At 49.1% G+C, this 17669-nt stretch overlaps 6 protein-coding genes across 6 annotated transcripts; 3 read left to right on the forward strand and 3 right to left on the reverse strand.

Annotated features, from left to right (window-relative positions):
* The first annotated feature begins 735 nt into the window (after positions 1 to 735).
* Positions 736 to 3414, forward strand: TrAFT101_005646 (uncharacterized protein). Its single transcript, XM_024906698.2, has 6 exons — positions 736 to 958; positions 1023 to 1241; positions 1308 to 1410; positions 1512 to 1995; positions 2064 to 2080; positions 2171 to 3414. The coding sequence occupies exons 2-6, from the start codon at positions 1117 to 1119 to the stop codon at positions 3218 to 3220; spliced, it is 1779 nt and encodes a 592-aa protein (XP_024760131.1). The 5' UTR covers positions 736 to 958; positions 1023 to 1116; the 3' UTR covers positions 3221 to 3414.
* Positions 3332 to 4558, reverse strand: TrAFT101_005647 (uncharacterized protein). Its single transcript, XM_066127550.1, has 5 exons — positions 4377 to 4558; positions 4231 to 4254; positions 3962 to 4147; positions 3714 to 3886; positions 3332 to 3628 (listed from the first exon to the last, which is right to left on the reverse strand). Exons 1-5 carry the CDS (start codon positions 4450 to 4452, stop codon positions 3461 to 3463), a joined length of 627 nt encoding a protein of 208 aa, XP_065983661.1. The 5' UTR covers positions 4453 to 4558; the 3' UTR covers positions 3332 to 3460.
* A 3194-nt stretch (positions 4559 to 7752) lies between these two features.
* TrAFT101_005648 (uncharacterized protein) lies at positions 7753 to 10672 on the forward strand. The gene is made up of 3 exons (XM_024900267.2): positions 7753 to 9021; positions 9090 to 9552; positions 9624 to 10672. The coding sequence occupies exons 1-3, from the start codon at positions 8693 to 8695 to the stop codon at positions 10110 to 10112; spliced, it is 1281 nt and encodes a 426-aa protein (XP_024760133.1). The 5' UTR covers positions 7753 to 8692; the 3' UTR covers positions 10113 to 10672.
* Positions 10673 to 10855: 183 nt separating this feature from the next.
* Positions 10856 to 12877, reverse strand: TrAFT101_005649 (uncharacterized protein). Its single transcript, XM_024908126.2, has 3 exons — positions 12577 to 12877; positions 12365 to 12501; positions 10856 to 12296 (listed from the first exon to the last, which is right to left on the reverse strand). Exons 1-3 carry the CDS (start codon positions 12725 to 12727, stop codon positions 11265 to 11267), a joined length of 1320 nt encoding a protein of 439 aa, XP_024760134.1. The 5' UTR covers positions 12728 to 12877; the 3' UTR covers positions 10856 to 11264.
* Positions 12878 to 13492: 615 nt separating this feature from the next.
* Positions 13493 to 16852, forward strand: TrAFT101_005650 (uncharacterized protein). The gene is made up of 2 exons (XM_024902522.2): positions 13493 to 13960; positions 14042 to 16852. The coding sequence occupies exons 1-2, from the start codon at positions 13722 to 13724 to the stop codon at positions 16458 to 16460; spliced, it is 2658 nt and encodes an 885-aa protein (XP_024760135.2). The 5' UTR covers positions 13493 to 13721; the 3' UTR covers positions 16461 to 16852.
* A 157-nt stretch (positions 16853 to 17009) lies between these two features.
* On the reverse strand, positions 17010 to 17669 carry TrAFT101_005651 (uncharacterized protein; the record flags this gene model as incomplete). The annotated part of the gene is made up of 2 exons (XM_024908127.2): positions 17010 to 17205; positions 17374 to 17669. The coding sequence occupies 2 exons, from the start codon at positions 17667 to 17669 to the stop codon at positions 17010 to 17012; spliced, it is 492 nt and encodes a 163-aa protein (XP_024760136.1).

Genomic DNA, 17669 nt, shown 5'->3' on the forward strand with positions numbered 1-17669 from the left:
AAATTAATTAAATTATAAAATATTTATAATATAATTAATTAATTAATATAAAAAAATACTATAGTATTTTTTTATAATATATTAAAAATATATATTTATAAAAATATTAATACTTTTTACTTTAAAGGTTATTAATAATTTTCTTTTACTTTTATATTTATATAAAGCTATTTATAAAGCTTAAAAAATATTACTTTTTTTATATAAAAAAAATTATAAAATATTAAATTAAAAAATTAAAAAAGTTTTTTATAGTAATATTATAAAGCTTTTAAATTATTTAATATTAACTTTACTTTATAACTATAACTTTAATATTACTATATTATTTATATAATATAATTTTATATAATTATAACTATATTAAAGTTTTTTTTTTAATTTTTATAATTATTAATAATAATTTTTTTTATTAATAATACTATAATTATTAATAAAGCTATTTTTAATAAAATTTAATAAATATTAATTAATTAAAAATTTATATAATTTTATATATATTTTTAATTAATTATTATAAATAAGATTTAATAGAAAATTTAATAACTATTTTTATTATAGGCATTTTTATAGTCTCTGCTAGTTTAATATATTATAAGCAGGGGTTATAGTATTTTATATTTAGTAGGGAAAAGTAATATAATTTTATACTAAAAATCCTTACTAATTCAGGTATAGTGCCTCTTTTATACTAGCTAATTAGCTGGCTAGTTGAAAAAAGATATATTGGATCATGGCCTTACAGGGCTACAGCCAAAGTTCTGGCGCCCCATAAGTTCCTAATCTATACACGAATCCTACCATATTGCGACCTGTTTATAAAGGCGTACTGGCCCGCCATCAAAACGTTGACAACCCACCAACCTCAACTCCAAATCCAAAATACCCAGGACGTATTAACGGGGCGTCTAAAGGTGCACTTGATAAGCACCTGATAATGCTATAGAGCTCTTCAGTGGTTTGTAGTATCATGATGCATTGCGTAAACCCTAGAGATAGCTGACATTCTGCCCAATCTACAGTCAGGCCACTTTTACTTTGTTCAAGCTCGAGTATTTCATCCTCGCCAATTCTTTCAAGCCATTCTAGAGCTCATCATCATCCAATTGAAAAACCATGGCTCCTGTGGGGAATTTCGCAAATTATCCCAAGGTCGAGGAAGGGCCAGATACGGGATATGTGCAGCGAGTAGATCACAATCCCGTTCTTCGAGGGATTCCTCTCGTGCTAGGTGGTGAGCTGTATGTGCAAGTATTTCCAGGATGAGTTTGGATATCGAGCTAATTTCAGAATGTTTACCCATCTAGCCTTGCTCGATCCAATTTTGTTGCAAGATATTTCTACCGTAACACTGGCATGGACAAGATCAAAGAGATGCGGGAGCTGCATGATATCGTGTCTACTTTCCATGTATGTAGACGGCTGAATGAATTACAACCCCTTCCCCCAACAACAACCTGAAATATCTTTCGTATCGGCTGCTAACCAAATCCTCCTCTGATACTCTCTAGCCCACTGTTACGCCTCTGGGTCAGACTGGGCCTATGCTAGAATTCGAGCCAGAGCTGCTCACCTCAAAGTACGCATCGTCAAACGCGCGCTACTACTCTGTCAGCGACTATCATGAGCTGTACAGGAGCGGCCAGACCACTCCCCTCAAGGTAATAGAGACGCTTCTCGCCTTGACTACGGGGTCAGGTAAGTACAGCGACGCCTGGGCAGATGCTCACGGCGCCGAGAAGCTTGCTCTTGAGGCCGCCAAGGCTTCCACCGAGCGATGGGCTGCGGGCAACCCCATCGGAGTCTTGGACGGTGTGCCGATTGGCGTCAAGGACGATACTGACGTAGAGGGCTACATCAACCACACTGGCATGAAGTATAACCCTTCACTGCCGTGCTTTGCGGTCAAGAAGGAATCTGTGTGGCCTGTCAAGAAGCTTCAGGAGGCCGGAGCCATTGTTCTCGGCAAAAACAAGATGCACGAAATAGGATCAGGTACGGCCAACCTCTTGACACTGTCGAGTAGCGTCTCAGGGTACATGTATGCTAATGAAATTGCACAGATACAAGCGGCGTAAATGTAATGATGCCTGCCCCTGAAAGAGATGCTTATACAAGCCGGAGTTATATGCATGCAGATGGCTAACTCACCCCTTTCCCCCATATCTAGGTCGCACAAGGCACGCCCACCAACCATCTCAACAACGCCTACTACCCCGGAGGCTCATCCAACGGCGCCGGGTCATCCATCTCGGCCGGCATCGTCCCCTTCTGCGTCGCCACAGACGCCGGCGGCAGCGTCCGCATCCCGGCCAATTTCAACGGCATCTACGGCCTCAAGCCCACCCACCACCGTACTCACGTCATGCAGCTCAGCATGTGTGTGACTGGCCCAATGGCAGCAAACGTCGCCGACCTCACCATCGCCTACCGCGTTATGACGCAGCCCAATCCCGACTGCCCGACCCAGGGCCTCTTTGCGCTCTCGATCCCTCCATCCCCGTCGGCGAAGCGCATCATGGGCGTCTACCGCGACTGGTTCAACAAGGCTGACCCGCCGGTGCGCGAATTGTGCGACAAGGCGCTTGATTACTTCGCCGCCAAGCGTGGCTACGAGATTGTCGACATCAGCATCCCGTATCTCCCAGAGATGCAAATCGCCCACGGTGGCCTCTGCATCTCCGAGATGGCCGAAAAGGCCCGCCGGAGGACGCCCAACCCGGCCGATCACCTCTCGCTCATTGGGGGAGCCAACAAGATCCTCCTTTCCGTGGGCGCGCAGGTATCAGCCGCCGATTACCTCAAGATGAACAGCCTGCGCACGTTGGTGATGCGCCACCTGGCCTTCCTGTTCCAAAAGTACCCGGGCCTGTTGATCATGACGCCGGCAACCCCCTTGATCGGATGGCCACGCGGCGATGGAGATGACGCCTACGGCATGAGCGACACGAACACCACCTTGAGGAACATGTCGTACATCTTCCTGGCCAACGTGACGGGCACGCCATCCGTCAACGCTCCGGTAGGTTATGTCGACCCGCAGCAGGGCGAGGGGAAGCTGCCCGTGAGCCTGCTCGCCACGGGTGAGTGGGGGAGTGAAGAGCAGCTCCTGGCATGGGCGAGAGAGGCGGAGGAGTATCTGCACGAGGAGTATCCCGAGGGACGCAGACGGCCAGATTCATGGGCAGATGTGGTTGCACTGGCTGGGGGCCAGCAGTAAAGAAAACCAAAAGAGAGAGACTGGGTAAAGATTTATGAGTGCTGTGTGCTAGATTACTATTTCCGGTTTTTGTGTAACAGCATGCGCGCTTTGTTTCATATGTATCGTCTTGACGGTGGTTTCTGAGACGTCAAAATCTTCGTAAATTCATTCATCGTTTGCCGCAAGTTTCAACTAAAAGCTACCTAGCTGAGTGCTTAAATTCACTTATGTTACAAAACCCCCCCAAAAATATGGCTTTTAGAAAAACTTGGAGGCAAGGCTCAACAGCTGAGACGAGCCTCCGCCCTGGCTACCTCCCTGGCTCTTGAAGTACATCTTCATGGCCATCTCGCCGGCCTGCTGGATGACAGACTGCTTGCTGGCATCGGGAGCGACCTGTCCATTGGCCGCCTTGGCGTCGAAGAGCTGTATCACGCAATTAAATTAGCATGAATGCGCTTCTTTAGAGGACAAGGAGGTGTTGTGTGTGTGTGTGAGTGCGTGTAGTTACCTTGCTGGCTTCGGACAGGGCCAAACCCAGGAAAGCTCCCTGGCTCTGGTTACCACCAGTCTCGCCCTGGGTGAACTTCTTGAGCGCCTGCATCGCGGCGGCAGAGCCGAGGCTGTTGGAGCTCAGGTTGCTGCTGTCTTGGTCGTAGGTCTCTTGGTGCTTGCGGATGGCCTCTGTTACAAACAAAAAAGTATTGGTCAGCGTACATGAAGGCCATCAAAGTGTTGATATAGAAAGGGTCGGCTAACCTTGCTCATCGATGTCGCTGTTGGCTAGGTGGCTCTTCTTCTGGCTGATGGAGTTGATGACGCTGGAGAACATGTCGCTGTTGCCGGAGGAGCCAGCATACTGCGAGGCCTGCTGGTGAGCAGTGCGCAGCTCCTCGTCTTCGTGGTGGAAATCGCCGCCGGCGGGATAGTTGCCACCGTAAGCATCTGTATATATAGAATCGCGAGGAGGGCTTCGGGTCAGAACCTATTCGTTCGGGGAGGGTTATGAGGGGAAGGGGTTGACTGACTGTTTCCGGGAGGAAGCTGGCCGCCTGGGAATATTAGTTAGCTTCTAGAGCGTCGATGTAGTAGGTAGTAAGCGCATTGCTTTGTGTGCTTGGAGAATGACGATTGATGATGGCGATGACGACGGTGATGGGGCTGCGGCACTTACCTTGATGCGAACCAGAACCAGAACCTGAGAGCTGCTCCGTCAGGTACTCCTTGCCAGCGTTGATGAGTGAATCCATGTTTGATTTTTTTTGCTTTCCGCTGAAAACCGATAAAGTCAATGGGGACAAGAGAAAAAATAGAAAGAAGAATTGAATTTTACTTTTTTTGAATGTTGCTATTCTACGACGAGAAGAAAAAAAGGGGACTGCATCGCAACACACAGTAGATTTATATATGGCCACTACGTAACGCTCTAGACGCGCGATTGAAGAAAGCTACCCCGCCGCCGTGCCAATTTGGATGGCTACAGACAGACAGAGCTGGCACAAAGAACGAAGCATGAACCTGGCCCAGCTGAAAAAAGCTGAGCTAATGGGGGGGGAATATAGAGGGAATAAGAGGGGTTCAACTAATAGGCCAGTTACCATTGCGGGGTGACCGGTTCAATAAGGGGGCGAGAGTTGGAAGGCGTGTCTAATTGCAAGAACTGGGCTTTGAAGAGACGGCCATCGCAGAGACTGTTTGTGCAAAGTGTGTGCAAGCAATCATCTTACAAAATCTACAGTGGTCTGTCTGATGAAATCCTCGGTTTGCGGCGGCTGTCTCCTCGCAGAGTACATGCATCTTCAGGAGCGCATCTACAAAATTGTCTTGATAGATCCAGATGGGGTCCCATTTACCTACGCAGATTATATGGAGTCTCCCGCGCTTTTATCCACGCGCAGCATTTCGTAGGCTGACGCGCGTAACCGAGGAGATCCAATCACCGACAACTTCTTTTCGAGTAAAGTGAAAGAAAAAAAAAAGGAGTGGACAAAGACAGACAAGGAGCGAGATCTCTCTGTCAACGTCATTTCTCATTTAACCATATGCTCCGAATATCATGCTGCCGGATCTCGGCTTCGGGAGTCCGCCGTGCTACTTGGTGCTAATGCTGCGCTGTATAACGGAGCACTTCCGGCTGTTGTTCTGGAGTCCCGGCCAGCTGGGAAGTGGGAGGCTAACCCTTGGCGGCCTCTGTCAGTGCGGCGGCGCATGCGCTGCTAGCCCTGTACAGCCACGTTTTCAGTGGAGGCGGTCCCTTGGATTGCCATCAGGGCAGGGAGATGATGGCGCGCGCGCTCATCTGTGTGTTTAATTGATGTGTTTGCACGCAATGAATGGGGTTGAATCTGCTCGTCAACCAGGTAACCCATTTTTGCGGGAGGATTTCCTTTCCTTTCCTTTCCTTTCTGGAAGGAGATGTTATCACCGGAGTCTCAACATGTGAAACGAATCCAATGTGATGGCTGCCTGCCTGGCTGCAGCACATCTTCTGGGAATCTCCTCTTTGGGCCGAGGCTCTCGCATCTTTGCACTTGCACTGTTTGATCCTGCGGAGTACGCCGTAAAGGTTGGTCACTTCTGCAGCCGAGACGGCTGTGTGCGTCTCGAAGCCGAACGTCGATAGATAAGCGGCGGCGCAGCTTCCATACATACATGTCCTGTCGAGCCTGCAGACTCGCGCATGCCGATGCCTCGAACAATCGAACAAAGCGCTCCTAGATGCTGAATCCGGCGCCTGAAACAGATGACAGCCCAACGCCAATAGTGCACGTTCTTGCAGGTGCAGGTGCCAGATGCAGGGTGGCAGCCGTGTGACCTCTTGGAGACACCGCGATGCAGTACGGGGTTGCGGCGTGTTTCGGCGTGGCGCTGAGACGAACTGCTGGCGGATGAATCTGGAGTAGATACTGTAGTTCCCTTCTTGCGTGCAGCATTGCAGTATTTCGCGGAAGCGCCAATTCTATCCTTTTGATCCTCCTGATGCCTGCAGCTGTTTGTTGTGGTTGCTTTGCAGCACGTCTGCCTCACGTTTGATGCTGGTTCTGTGAATACCTACTCCGTATCTCGTCCTTACAGTATGTGACTACAAGTATGAGAGATAGGCTTGCAGGATATGCCCCAAATCGGCAAGCGACACGACGACATGGGCATGGATGAGAGAGAATGAGGAAAGGAAATACGGGCTGTCGTGCAGCAGATTTGTCCATGGGTGACCGTTGCTGCCGTTGTGACCCACTGGTACCGCGCACGCGGGTGCAAAGACAGGCGGTACGAAAAGGTACATACCCACTAACAAATCCAAAGATCAGCTCTAGGCATTGGTAACTGCAATGAAGCGCGTGCATTTCCATTATCACACAATCACGCCCTGTTCATTGTTCGGCTTCAATAGTGTGCGGCGTTGAGATGCCGTCCGACCGGCCGGGTTTGGGGGGATAACCTGGCACGGCACCTTGGATCCGGTGCTTGCAAGCGCGGCTCAAGAAGACGATCCTCGTGCCATAAGTAGTTGAATTTGATTTAATCTCATCAAATAGGTACATACATCGCAGTTCATCATGTATTATTAGGGGCCGAGAGGGTACCTGCAGAACCTCGAACCAACAAAAACAGGGAAAAAAGCCTTTGCGTCAGAAGCGTGTGCGAGCTGCTCGAATTAAAATAGTACGGCAAGTCTGATTCGTAGCTGACTGCAGCATTTCCAAAAATACATCTGCGGTCGGCTGACGCCACGCACTTTTTTTTTTTTTTTGTTAAACTTCCCGTGGAGAATGGAATGGGTGGTGGCTGAAGATAGCAAGTTGCTAGTGTTTTTTTTTTCCTCCTTTGGCGGTGGATTTTTTAGCAGCGACGATTGTCATTTTAATCGGCGCGCACAGCCTCGAGTTTAGAAACGGCACTCTGCGCTTCCGCGGCGCTGCGGCATAATATATCAGATGCCTGACATAATCTTAGAGGCAGCGACCGTGCTCGTACTGGGTTCTGGGGATGGCATGGCATGGCATGGTGCAAAAATGTAAAAGGTAGCAGTGCTAGAGAGGAGGATGCAAAGCTAGATGCAGCGAACCCACCGCATGCCCTCTCTGCAGATCAACGCAGCAGCTCTTCGTATTGCTCGGCGAATCCAGTCAACTCGCTGCTGCACTCATCCATCATCGCCCGCTCCTAAAATCGTCATACCGTAGTCTACTGCTGGCACAGGTCCGTACGATACGGAGTGATTCTCGACTGCTGCAGCACTCGAAATTGGCCCCCTTGGCTGGCGAGCGTGTAAGTCGGATGGCTTGGTAGGTCAGTACCTCGCAGCTACAACCTCGCGGTATGGCACCGCCACCGTCACCACCGGTGCCTCACGGGTACCTTTGCGTCCTGCCTCGCTCGCACTTGGTGCTCCCTCCGTACCGTATTAAACAATGTCTCACCATGCTAATCACCCTTCAAGCGGGGCTCCAGCGCTGATCGCATCCGGGAACGCAAAGAGAGCCCAGCTTAGCTCGCGACGGCTCCGCCTGGTCAGCCCAGCCTAGGCATGCCCCCCGGAAAGACGAGACCCTGGCGGTGCTCCCTGCTTGCCTTGCTCGCAATGCGGTGCTTTTCTTGCTGCCTCTGCTCTGCCGCGTCGCCGTTTTGATCGCATCCTGTCCACATCATGCTGTGCGAAAAATGGCAGCCAAGCGTGCTCCGCAGTTGGTGCGACCTCGTAATGTTAGTGCCCGTGCGTGGGAGACGAGACAACAGGAGCCGTTGAATGAAGCGCTGGGCACTTGGCAGAGATGGCGGGCGAAGCCACACGCCACGCGCCACCGGGTACCTCTGCTAGCACTCGCACCAAGCACACACGCATAGGATAAGGCCCTGAACGGCTCCCACAGCGCCTTGACCACCACCACCACTGCCTGTAGGCCCAAGTACAAAGTGCCATGGCCTCCCCTGCTTCGCGAAAGTGCGTTTCATCTCGACCCATCTAACCCTCGACCCGTCCAAAATCCCCCCTGGCGCTCCAAGCTTCTTGACTCTCTGCATCTGCGTGCAGCCAATTCTGCGTCTTCTTCCCTTTTCCTCAAACCGTCGACTTCCTACTAGTACGCCTCTGTTCCAGTCTCTCGTTCGTTCCATATTTCCGTTTGACCCTTCGTTGGCTTTTTCGTCCAATCGACCAAGTGCTATTTTTCTATCGGTCTTGGTAGATTTTTCCTTTTCCTTCTTCCCTCTGCTTACTCGATATTCCCTTTTATTCTTGACTTTGTTGCTTCTTCCATCTCTCGCTATCGACCCTCATTTTTCTTTCTCATCCTTCGATCGACGACCGTTTCACCAACCTCCTTCTCACTTTGCGACCGCGGAACGGAAATCACCCTCAAGCGAACTCTGGCCTGGGAATGAAATAGCTGGCTCTGGTTCACCAAACCACCAGCAGCGCTCCTTTATCCCTCTGTCGCTTCCCGCAGACTCCCGGAAGGGGTCACGAAATCGCTCACCGTGGCCGCCACAATGGACGCTCGAAACTCGCTGCTGGGAAGCGGAGGCGACCCGGCCTTCGACCAGAATGGCGCTCAGTATCACCACCGCTCCTTCAGCCAGAGCGGCGACTACGGCGCGGAATACGGCCAGGCCTATCCCCAGGCATCTCTAACTCAGGCCGCCTACGCTCAGCCTACGTATGCTGAGAACGCGAGCCTCCACCAAAACCCCGAAACAGCTGGTGCTGCTGGCAGCACTGGCGCAAGCAAATTCGACTTCACCTTCGTCAAAAGCAGATGGCCTGCGGCCTTCCTGGCCGTAACTGGTATCCAGGCTCTCATCAACCTGGCCTTTGAAGCGTATGTTGGCACCCTCTGAATCTTACTCTCTCTAGGCATGCGCACTAGAAGCTAAGACGCTCTTACAGCTATGTTTTCGGCAAATTTCAGCTGAGCCTGGGTGCATATGTTCCACTGCCTCAGGTCCAGTCTCAGTACAAGACAATCCCTACCTTTCTTACTCTATTCATTTTCGGTTTCCTTTACGAATTGATTCTCGTGCTGGATGCGCTGCGCATGAAGAACACTATTCAGATTATCGGCGTCTGCATTGCCAACCTGGCTCTCTTGATTTACTCCGCTCTCCAGCTTGAGCAGATTCAGATGGCTCTTGGAATCTTGGAAGTTAACGGTGCGCTGGAGCAAGGTATCACATCTGCCATGCTCTGGGATGATATCAAGGCCTACCTTATTGCCACTCCTGTCATCATTGCCGTTACCACCATCATTATGGTATACATAACCTGGAAGCTCTACCAGCAATTTGCTTGGGACATTCTCAAGAACATTGGTGCCGATTATCGCATGAAGAAGCGCTTCCTTCATTACCAGGTATGGATTGAAAACATGAGCAGTGAACTTGAATGAGATCCGAGACCAGATCCGACTGACACAACTACCAGATCTACATTGCCCTGCTCAAGTTCGATTTCTTCTTCTTCTTGGGTTTCATCATTCAGTTTGTTGTCGTCGTCGCTGTCAGGACCGATCCCGAATTCGCTCTCACGATTGCCACCATTCCGGTCACGATTGCCATTCTGATTTCTGCTGCTTTCTTTACCCAGAGGGAGAACAAGCCTGGCATGATCTGCGTTATTGTCCTTTACTTTGGCGGTCTCTCCTACTTCATTTTCAAGCTCTTCCGTATCTACGAGCCCAGCCGCGCTTCATCTTATTTCGCCGTTCGGAAATCTCTTACCGCATTCGCCGTCATCACCATTCTGCTCATCATCATGACCATCATCAATGCCATCATCTGCATGCATAACTTTGGTTCCGGTCTCAAGGCTCACCTGCTGTCTGCTCGCAAGGTTGACGAGAAGACCGACATCAACTCATTCGGCATGAGCGATGTGAAGACCCCGATGCAGAACCGCATGACTATCGACTAAGAGAGTCATTTGACGCGCAGAGAAAAAATTAAGAATATTTTTCAGATCGCGGAGATGGGGAATGTATAAAAGAAACGAATTTACGAAAGGGAACGGGATGGCCCCCTTTTTTTTATATCCAATACAGCCGCGTCACGCAGGCTCATAAACCAAGGCTAACTGACTGCCATAAAAAGGCCATGTTGGAAGGGGGATCTTTTGATAATATCCCGTAAATTAAATGGATACCAATTTTTTTTTGTTTGTTAACTTTTTTTTTGTCTGTTATTTTGATTCATCAAGTAGGCTCAGCAATTAAGGGCGTTGGATCTGTGCTTCGCAAATACCACCGAAGACAGCGGGGAGTTTTTTTTGGATACCCGTGATCATCATATCGAAGGATATATATTAAAGGGTGGCTTATAGATGACCCGTGTCACTCCTTTGACTACTTTTTTTGGTTTGCTTTTCTTAAAGAAAAAAGAAGAAGATTTTTGTGTTTTAACAGTGTATTTTTTTTTTCTTAATGTGATGACATTCTTTGTTCTCAAATTTGTTTTCCTCTTCTCATTTGCCTTGGCTGATTTCATCTTCTTTTCATTTTTTTTTTTTTTTTTTTTTTTTTTTTTTTGAATATATTGAGTTACGTCTTCTAATAAATACCTTACGTCGTCGTCGTGGATACCTACTTATCATGGGGTAAATGAGTGAGAGTGAGAGTGAGAGCTACTGAGGTGGGGTGAGATGAGGCTTATTGTATGATGCTACGTTATATATTGGGATTTGTTCCTGATCTGAAACAGGACTAATACTACTACTACTACTACTACAAAAAAAAAGAGCGCTTTACATCTGACTGCCAATCCAATACTATGGTTTTATTTCCGCTAAGAAAAAGCGTAATGAAAGAAATAGATAGATGCCCCAGTTGCTTATCGAAAACAGGAGAAAAGACCCCCAAATCATCCTATCAAAGGATGATATCCTCGCTTTGGTAGACAAAAAAAAAATAATAAAGAAAGGAAGAAGAAAACAACGAATTGAGACAAAGTCCATTATTGAACACGGAATACCGTAAAACGCCTTAAAAAAGGATCCAAAGCGCTCCTCGTTTATCAGTAGAAGCCAAACCAAACCCTCCCTTTCCATAACTGCTAAAAAAAGATAATGGTCTCAGAGTGTGATTTTAATGGCGTCTCTCAAATGGCCTTCTGTCGGGCAATACGGACATTTGTACCTTGAGCCTTTTGCCATGTTGTGCAAACTCTCTCTGCAAATTACATGTCCGCAAGGGAGCATCATGGCGGGATTCTGTTCCGTCGTCTGCTCCTTGCTGACAGGGCATACGAAAATGGAGTGATAAATCATGGATGGCGGGAGAGGCGTTTCAAATGCCATCTCGTTCTCCGTCGTCCACTCTGTTTTCTTCTCCTTCGTATTCTTGTTATATTTGATAAGTCGGGGTAAAGCAATGGAACCGGCTGTGACGGCTACATATAGTGGTGATTCTGCTGATAAGCCTAATAGAGAGCAGAATTCACGAGTGAATGAGGTGGCGACATCTTCGAATGCCGAATCGATCTGGAAGATATGCCGGTAGGGAGACTGCTCAATGTTTGGTGCAAAGACGATTGCACCGCAAAGTTGCTGAATCTCTTTAAGATGCCGACTCTGAAAGCGAGCAAAGTGCTCCTTTGCGTATCGTAATGCGCCCATTTCCCCATTCCTCTCATCATCAGGTAGCCCATTGACCTCAGGTCCCTTGAATAGCCATACAAATTGCAATTTGCAGAGTTCAAACTCCAGGTTGCTTCCCGCTGACTCCAGCCTGCTATTATTTTGGCGTGCCCATTTGATAGCTGGTCCTAGATTCCTGTTTCTCAGCTCCGATAGGAGACTGTACATCTCTGCAAACTGCCCTTGGAGGTCCTCGGGATAGTTGTTGACTCCATGTCCGGTAAGCCTCTCCTCCTCTCCATCTTCTTGTATCATGTCGTCATCGCCATCTTCGTCGGTCCGTGCCGTACGGGGAGACCAGGGCTCTAATGAAAGGGGGGGCTGCTGGTCTCGCGACTCGCGGACAAAGGTCGATGCAACAGAAAACTGGCCCTCTCGGACGAGATGCATGGCTATGGCGCGGTTTATGAGGGAGGGGTGATCCGCCATGGCATCTGTCCCCATCGGCAGTTCCCTCTGCGGCAAGGCCTAGAAGGTAAAATACAAGTTAGCATTCCACAAGCACAGTAGGAGGGAGGGTGGACATGGACGCGTGCCTTGTCAAGGGCCTTTCCGAAGCTCCGCTGCGCCTTGGTCACATCTCTGAGATCGTTGTTGATGGCTTCAAGCCGATCTTTGACAGGATTCTGAAGGGTTGTCATTGCCATGCTGATTCGGTGGTGGTCAGCGTCAGCTGTAGAGGTTTAGAGTTGTCAGCTACCATTAGGTCCAGCTAAGTGATGAATGATTCGGGATAGAGGATTCATACGTGCAGCAACTTGATCCCTAGCTGCCACCAGATACTCGATAATCTTGTCGACATCTTGGATAGCAGTCGTGAGATTCGCCCCTCTCATCCGTGCCAGTTCATTCTGCAGCGGACCAAATGGCGAGACAATGTCATCGCCCGGGCTAGCCATGGTCGCCAACAGGAATGCTCTGGCAGAGAAGCAACGGAGAACTTATAGAATGAAATGGATCATAAAGCTCGAATGTAAGCTATCTGGGAGCGAGCGAGAAAAAAAAAACCCCAATTCCGCCCTGCGAACGGGCTCTCCAAGAAGTTGTTAGGCTTAGGTGTAAGTTGGATGATGCGAGGTTGGAGGTTGTCATCCAAGTAGTGCGATTACCGCCCGAGCCTTATCGATAGGTCGGAACGCAGGCGGCTTCCGGGTGGTGAGTGAGTACCTCCATGTACCTTAGTACCTCTTCAACTGAACAGAGGGCGCCGCACTTATGCAGAGCTACAATCAAATACTAATGTCACCTACTATAGTTGAATGCAGCGCCCAGCTTCTACAGTCTCGACTAACCAAATTAGTGCCTCATTACCTACACATACTTCGAAACGCATCGCTGCTGTATGTCTTACTCTATGACCCCTCTATTAAACATAAATAGGAAAATGGTTCAGCTAGGTACCCAGCATACTAGACATCATCTCCTTTCACAGACTATTTACTTGTTTATTAACGCTGTGAAGCCGAAATGACGGCACCTGTTGCGGAGCCCTGCTTGTCCAAATCAACCACCGGATTGAGAGAGGCCTCACCAAGACTAGCAGCCTCGGATCAACGGTGAGCCCCGTTAAGGAGCAGATTTGCCCCGCCCTTGGCCAAAGCCAAGCTTTTGGCTACTCCATACTGAGTAGCTGCAGGTTCAAGATGCAGCGCACGCTCTGTAAGGAGCAGTGGCCAATAGTGCGCTGCTACCGCCTCACTACTCGCCTCTCCATTCACCTATTACATCACCTGCCGGCACCACCAGCGCACTAAGCCACAGTGACCGTGTGCTGCACAGGCGCCAAAATTCAGGATCGCCATTGTCCCAGATCCCGGCTCTCTTGCCTTCAAAGATGCTCCTTGATTAGCTCGGCCCGGCCTTTCACGCCTCCAGGGGCTGGCGAACTCCACAATGTCCTTAATGCCGTCCTTCTCCCAGGACGGGAGAGTCTACCGAGACGACGACGCTTCTGGACTGTCGAGGCTGGACCGACGCACCACCACTCGATCTGTTCATCCAGATGGGAACTACTTGATGCCCACCGAGACGCAGATGGTTGACACGGCTTCGTATCGCGCGGCAAGGCCATCGGCATCTAGCTCTGCGCTGCCGCAGAGACACCTCGTCTTCCCAGATCCCATCGCCTTCAAGTAGGTTTGAGTTTAGAGTTCGGTGAGAGACCAGGGTCACGACATAGCCGCTAACTTTTTCTTCTTCTCCCTCCAACCCAGGTATCTCGAGACCGATCCGTGTGTCGAGGTGGTTCAACGACGAAGCGTCCTTCACGGCTATGACCTGTATATTGTCGAGCAGTGGGCATGCTCAAGGCAGCCGCCCACTCTGGTTATTGCCACCTATACCGGTGACGAGAAAGATTCCATCGTGGTTGGGGTGTTGGCAGTATCAACAGACGAGAGCCAGTGGTCCGAACAAATTCGACTATATCTGAAAAAGACCGAGCAAAACCATGCACGGCCGAAGAATACCGAGCTTGGAGAGCTCATGATCACAAATCTCAGCAATTTCCCGTCGTCACTTACGGTTATTGCTGTGCCCGACGGAGACCTACGGAAATACCGACACCTTTTCGTTGTGAATGAGGACCTGAAAAGGCTAGGATGCTCTGGACGGTCTGGCTTGACGCTCACGGAACCTACCGAGGCAGCCCAGTCCAAGTTTCAGCAGCTCTATAGGATCAGCGACCGTGTCCCTTTCAATCAGGCGGTCACTGAGCTTATCAAGCTTTGTCAGGTTGCATTATTCATGTTCGACAAGCTGGAACAGCCATATATTGATGGTCTGCTATGCGATGTAACGGAAAGGGCGATCAGCAACTGGTGGACGGATCTTGGAGCTGAACATTACAACTATGAACCGACCGATGGGATTTTAGGGCCGTCGACTGTTGCGGCCCTACTAGGAATGCTGTTGGGAGCGAGAAACCGACTGCACTGGCAAGGCGCCCCCGTTTCAAAGGACGTTTTCGACCTCGACAGCACGAAGCGTGGCATCTCCTACTTTCAAAAAGCACAGAAGCTAGAGAAGACGCGGCGATTAGACCAGCAGACACTTTTTAAACTACACACGGCAACCACAAAAGCGGCAGTCAAGGAAGACTGGGGCGTGCAAAAAGCTATCAAGTCGACAGTGACGGAAATTGGAGGCAAAAGGGGCGAGATCGTTATGGACATGGTATCCGGCAAGGACAAGGCTGGTCTTGCAGACATTGAAACCGTGGATATTGATAAATTTGCCAGCTTGGTGTATGGTGAGAGGCCGAAATGGCTTTGGCATGGCAAGCCGCGCCGGACTCCCCTAGAGCACCACGACCACGACCACGATGTGGCTTTATCTCCATCAAAGACCAACACAAGCAACCAAAACGATAAACGAGCCCACTCCCTACCAGTGGAGGAGGAGCTGGGGATGAAGCAGAAAGATGATTTTCTCTCCCCTGAAGCTGGTATGGCCCTTCGCCCGACAGTCAGTATGCTAGAGGGCGTTGGGGAAAAGGATGGGCTGCACAAGACTGTGTTTAAGAGCGTCGCTGGAAAGATGAGTGACGCTCGATCAGGCTTTGGGCGTCTCAAGGACGGCGTCAGAGGGAGGGGTCACGGAACCCGCCTATCAATATCAACAAAAGAGGAAGTATTGGAAAACGGAAATGGATCGGCGAATGCGCTGCAGAGTGTTAGCATCCCTCCGAGCCCTGCCGCCGTGGTGAGCAGAGCATTTACGTGGAAAACGAAGCCGGAAGAATACCTCACTGCTATTAAACGGGGAGATCCAGATGTCCTACCTGGGCTTACGGCAGTATCTTCACCTTCGTCAACAGCAGACCTCAAAGCTGCAAGGCTTCTTGAATATGAAAGGAAGCCAAGAGAGTCGGACAGGTCATTAGAGTTTCTCGGCCCAGAAATGCACCGGAGAGCACCATCTGCTGTGCCATCAACTACCAACGAGAGCGACATTGAAGTCATCTGCCCTGGCATTAGGGATAGAACAGATTTTCTCCAACTGGCCCTGTCAAGACGTCATAGCTGTGACTTTTCAGAACTACATACAAAGCGGGTTCTTAATGAGAACAGATGGGCACGTCGCATGTCATTTGGCGATGCCGAGGAAGCCGTATTATCATGGGACGAATTGATTGATATCATGGACGAATCAGATGATGAGGAGGCCGAGGCCAGAGCAGTAAGCGCTCGCCACCTCGCTCAACACATCGATAGGATTGTATACGGCATTGAGCCATGGATCAAGGAGAAAATTAGACTCGTCCATATGCTTGACGAAAAATATGGCAAGGACAAGGCCGAGATACAAAACTTGCATCATCATCTGAGCGAGATCTATCACCGAGTCAAATACAGCTCTGACGAAACGCTGGCGGAGGAGCGTGCCAGCCTGACGGAGAGTGTTAAGGAGATTGAAGTTCTTGTGGCACGCCTCGACTACGAAATCAACGCACTAGTGCAAAAAATCAATGATGTTGAAGACGGCATCAAAAACTTCGAGAGGCAAGTCGAAGATGTCGAGAGACGAGCCGACGAGCTGAGAACACAGCTTGAGACCGAGAGCTGGCTGCACTGGTTTGTGAGAACTTTGACTGGTGTGGGCACTGGCCCCAATATCACTCGTACTATATGATGATACGAGCTTGCATTCTTTGGAGTTTTATCCCCGCCTTGCTTAATTATAACTTGTTTCCCCTCTTTTCTTCATTTTAATTAGCATATACGGAAGGATGGAATTGGAGTTGGACATTGACGCATTCAAACGGGATTCGTGGAGAATCGGCGTTATATTTCTTTGCTCCCCCTTTGATTTATTTTTCTCTTTTACTTTCATTTATTGCCTTGCTCTCAAGAAGATAGATACCATTTCGCAGAGGAGATGTTCACTCTCATCACAGTGATGATGTTGCGCCTAGACAGCACCCCAGTATACTCTTTTTGAATAGCTTTATACATCTGACATGATATATATGTATATCCCGTGATCCCATAATATCAAAGTCCCGTTTCAAACGTTTGCCGCCGCCGCATATTTCCAGACAGCTTTCTCTCATATATATATTCGTACAAAACATGACATCCGAATTTTGTGGCCAAGAAGGAGGAGAGGGGAAATGCCATGAAAGAAAGAAAAAAACATTACTCCTGTTTTCCTGATGCTCTATAGCTTTGTATAGCCTTTCTAAAACAGTCCTCCGGGGCCGCCCTGGGGTCCTCCACCCATGGCCTGGCCCTGCTGCTGCATGATCTCGCTGATCTTCATGGATGTATCGAGGAACTTTGCGGTGCAGCGGTCGAGGCAAACGGACTCGCCCTTGTTGAGCTCACCCTCGCGGTAGTCGGAAGGAACGCACTTCTTCTGGCAGGTCTTTTGCAGTCTTTTTTTTTTTTGCCCCGGGGTTCCTTGAGTCAGCATAGTTCTCCTCTTAAATTGTCCGCCTAAGCGTGAATCTCCCTTGTGGATGAATTTTCTTCTTTCATTCTTCATTATATGGTAGAGAAAAATGAAGAGAGAGAGACGCAACGAGGAAGAAGGTTCAAATTACCGGTTGTAAGTATCAGCCATCATGCGCATCTCGCCCTCGACAGCAGCAATCTTCTGCTCTGACGTAGGTTGGGGACGACCGATTCCGAGGAAAGACATGGTTGTTGAAATTTGTGAAAAGGCGAGGGAGAAGGGCGTGTATGGCGGAGATTCCGAGGTTTGGTATGAAGTTGTCTTTGGGGCTTTGTCCTGCTTTTGGCCAAGATGTGGAAATGGGCGATTCGTTTTGATGTCGTCACAGGGCTGCGGCTTTGGAGATGCGATTTGAATTGGCTCTTTGAGGAGCAAAATTTCCAT

This window comes from Trichoderma asperellum, chromosome 3 (assembly GCF_020647865.1).
Source record: "Trichoderma asperellum chromosome 3, complete sequence".
Classification (NCBI taxonomy): domain Eukaryota; kingdom Fungi; phylum Ascomycota; class Sordariomycetes; order Hypocreales; family Hypocreaceae; genus Trichoderma; species Trichoderma asperellum.

Coding starts and splice junctions, on each gene's coding strand:
- TrAFT101_005650 (XM_024902522.2), top strand. CDS start 13,722: ATGTCCTTAATGCCGTCCTTCTCCCAGGACGGGAGAGTCTACCGAGAC. Junction 13,961..14,041: donor CCAGATCCCATCGCCTTCAA/GTAGGTTTGAGT, acceptor CCTCCAACCCAG/GTATCTCGAGACCGATCCGT.
- TrAFT101_005647 (XM_066127550.1), bottom strand. CDS start 4,452: ATGGATTCACTCATCAACGCTGGCAAGGAGTACCTGACGGAGCAGCTC. Junction 4,148..4,230: donor CCAGCTTCCTCCCGGAAACA/GTCAGTCAACCC, acceptor CTATATATACAG/ATGCTTACGGTGGCAACTAT. Junction 3,887..3,961: donor CAGCGACATCGATGAGCAAG/GTTAGCCGACCC, acceptor TGTTTGTAACAG/AGGCCATCCGCAAGCACCAA.
- TrAFT101_005649 (XM_024908126.2), bottom strand. CDS start 12,727: ATGGCTAGCCCGGGCGATGACATTGTCTCGCCATTTGGTCCGCTGCAG. Junction 12,502..12,576: donor TAGGGATCAAGTTGCTGCAC/GTATGAATCCTC, acceptor AAACCTCTACAG/CTGACGCTGACCACCACCGA. Junction 12,297..12,364: donor TCGGAAAGGCCCTTGACAAG/GCACGCGTCCAT, acceptor TTTACCTTCTAG/GCCTTGCCGCAGAGGGAACT.
- TrAFT101_005646 (XM_024906698.2), top strand. CDS start 1,117: ATGGCTCCTGTGGGGAATTTCGCAAATTATCCCAAGGTCGAGGAAGGG. Junction 1,242..1,307: donor CTCGTGCTAGGTGGTGAGCT/GTATGTGCAAGT, acceptor TTACCCATCTAG/CCTTGCTCGATCCAATTTTG. Junction 1,411..1,511: donor ATATCGTGTCTACTTTCCAT/GTATGTAGACGG, acceptor GATACTCTCTAG/CCCACTGTTACGCCTCTGGG.
- TrAFT101_005648 (XM_024900267.2), top strand. CDS start 8,693: ATGGACGCTCGAAACTCGCTGCTGGGAAGCGGAGGCGACCCGGCCTTC. Junction 9,022..9,089: donor ATCAACCTGGCCTTTGAAGC/GTATGTTGGCAC, acceptor ACGCTCTTACAG/CTATGTTTTCGGCAAATTTC. Junction 9,553..9,623: donor AGCGCTTCCTTCATTACCAG/GTATGGATTGAA, acceptor CACAACTACCAG/ATCTACATTGCCCTGCTCAA.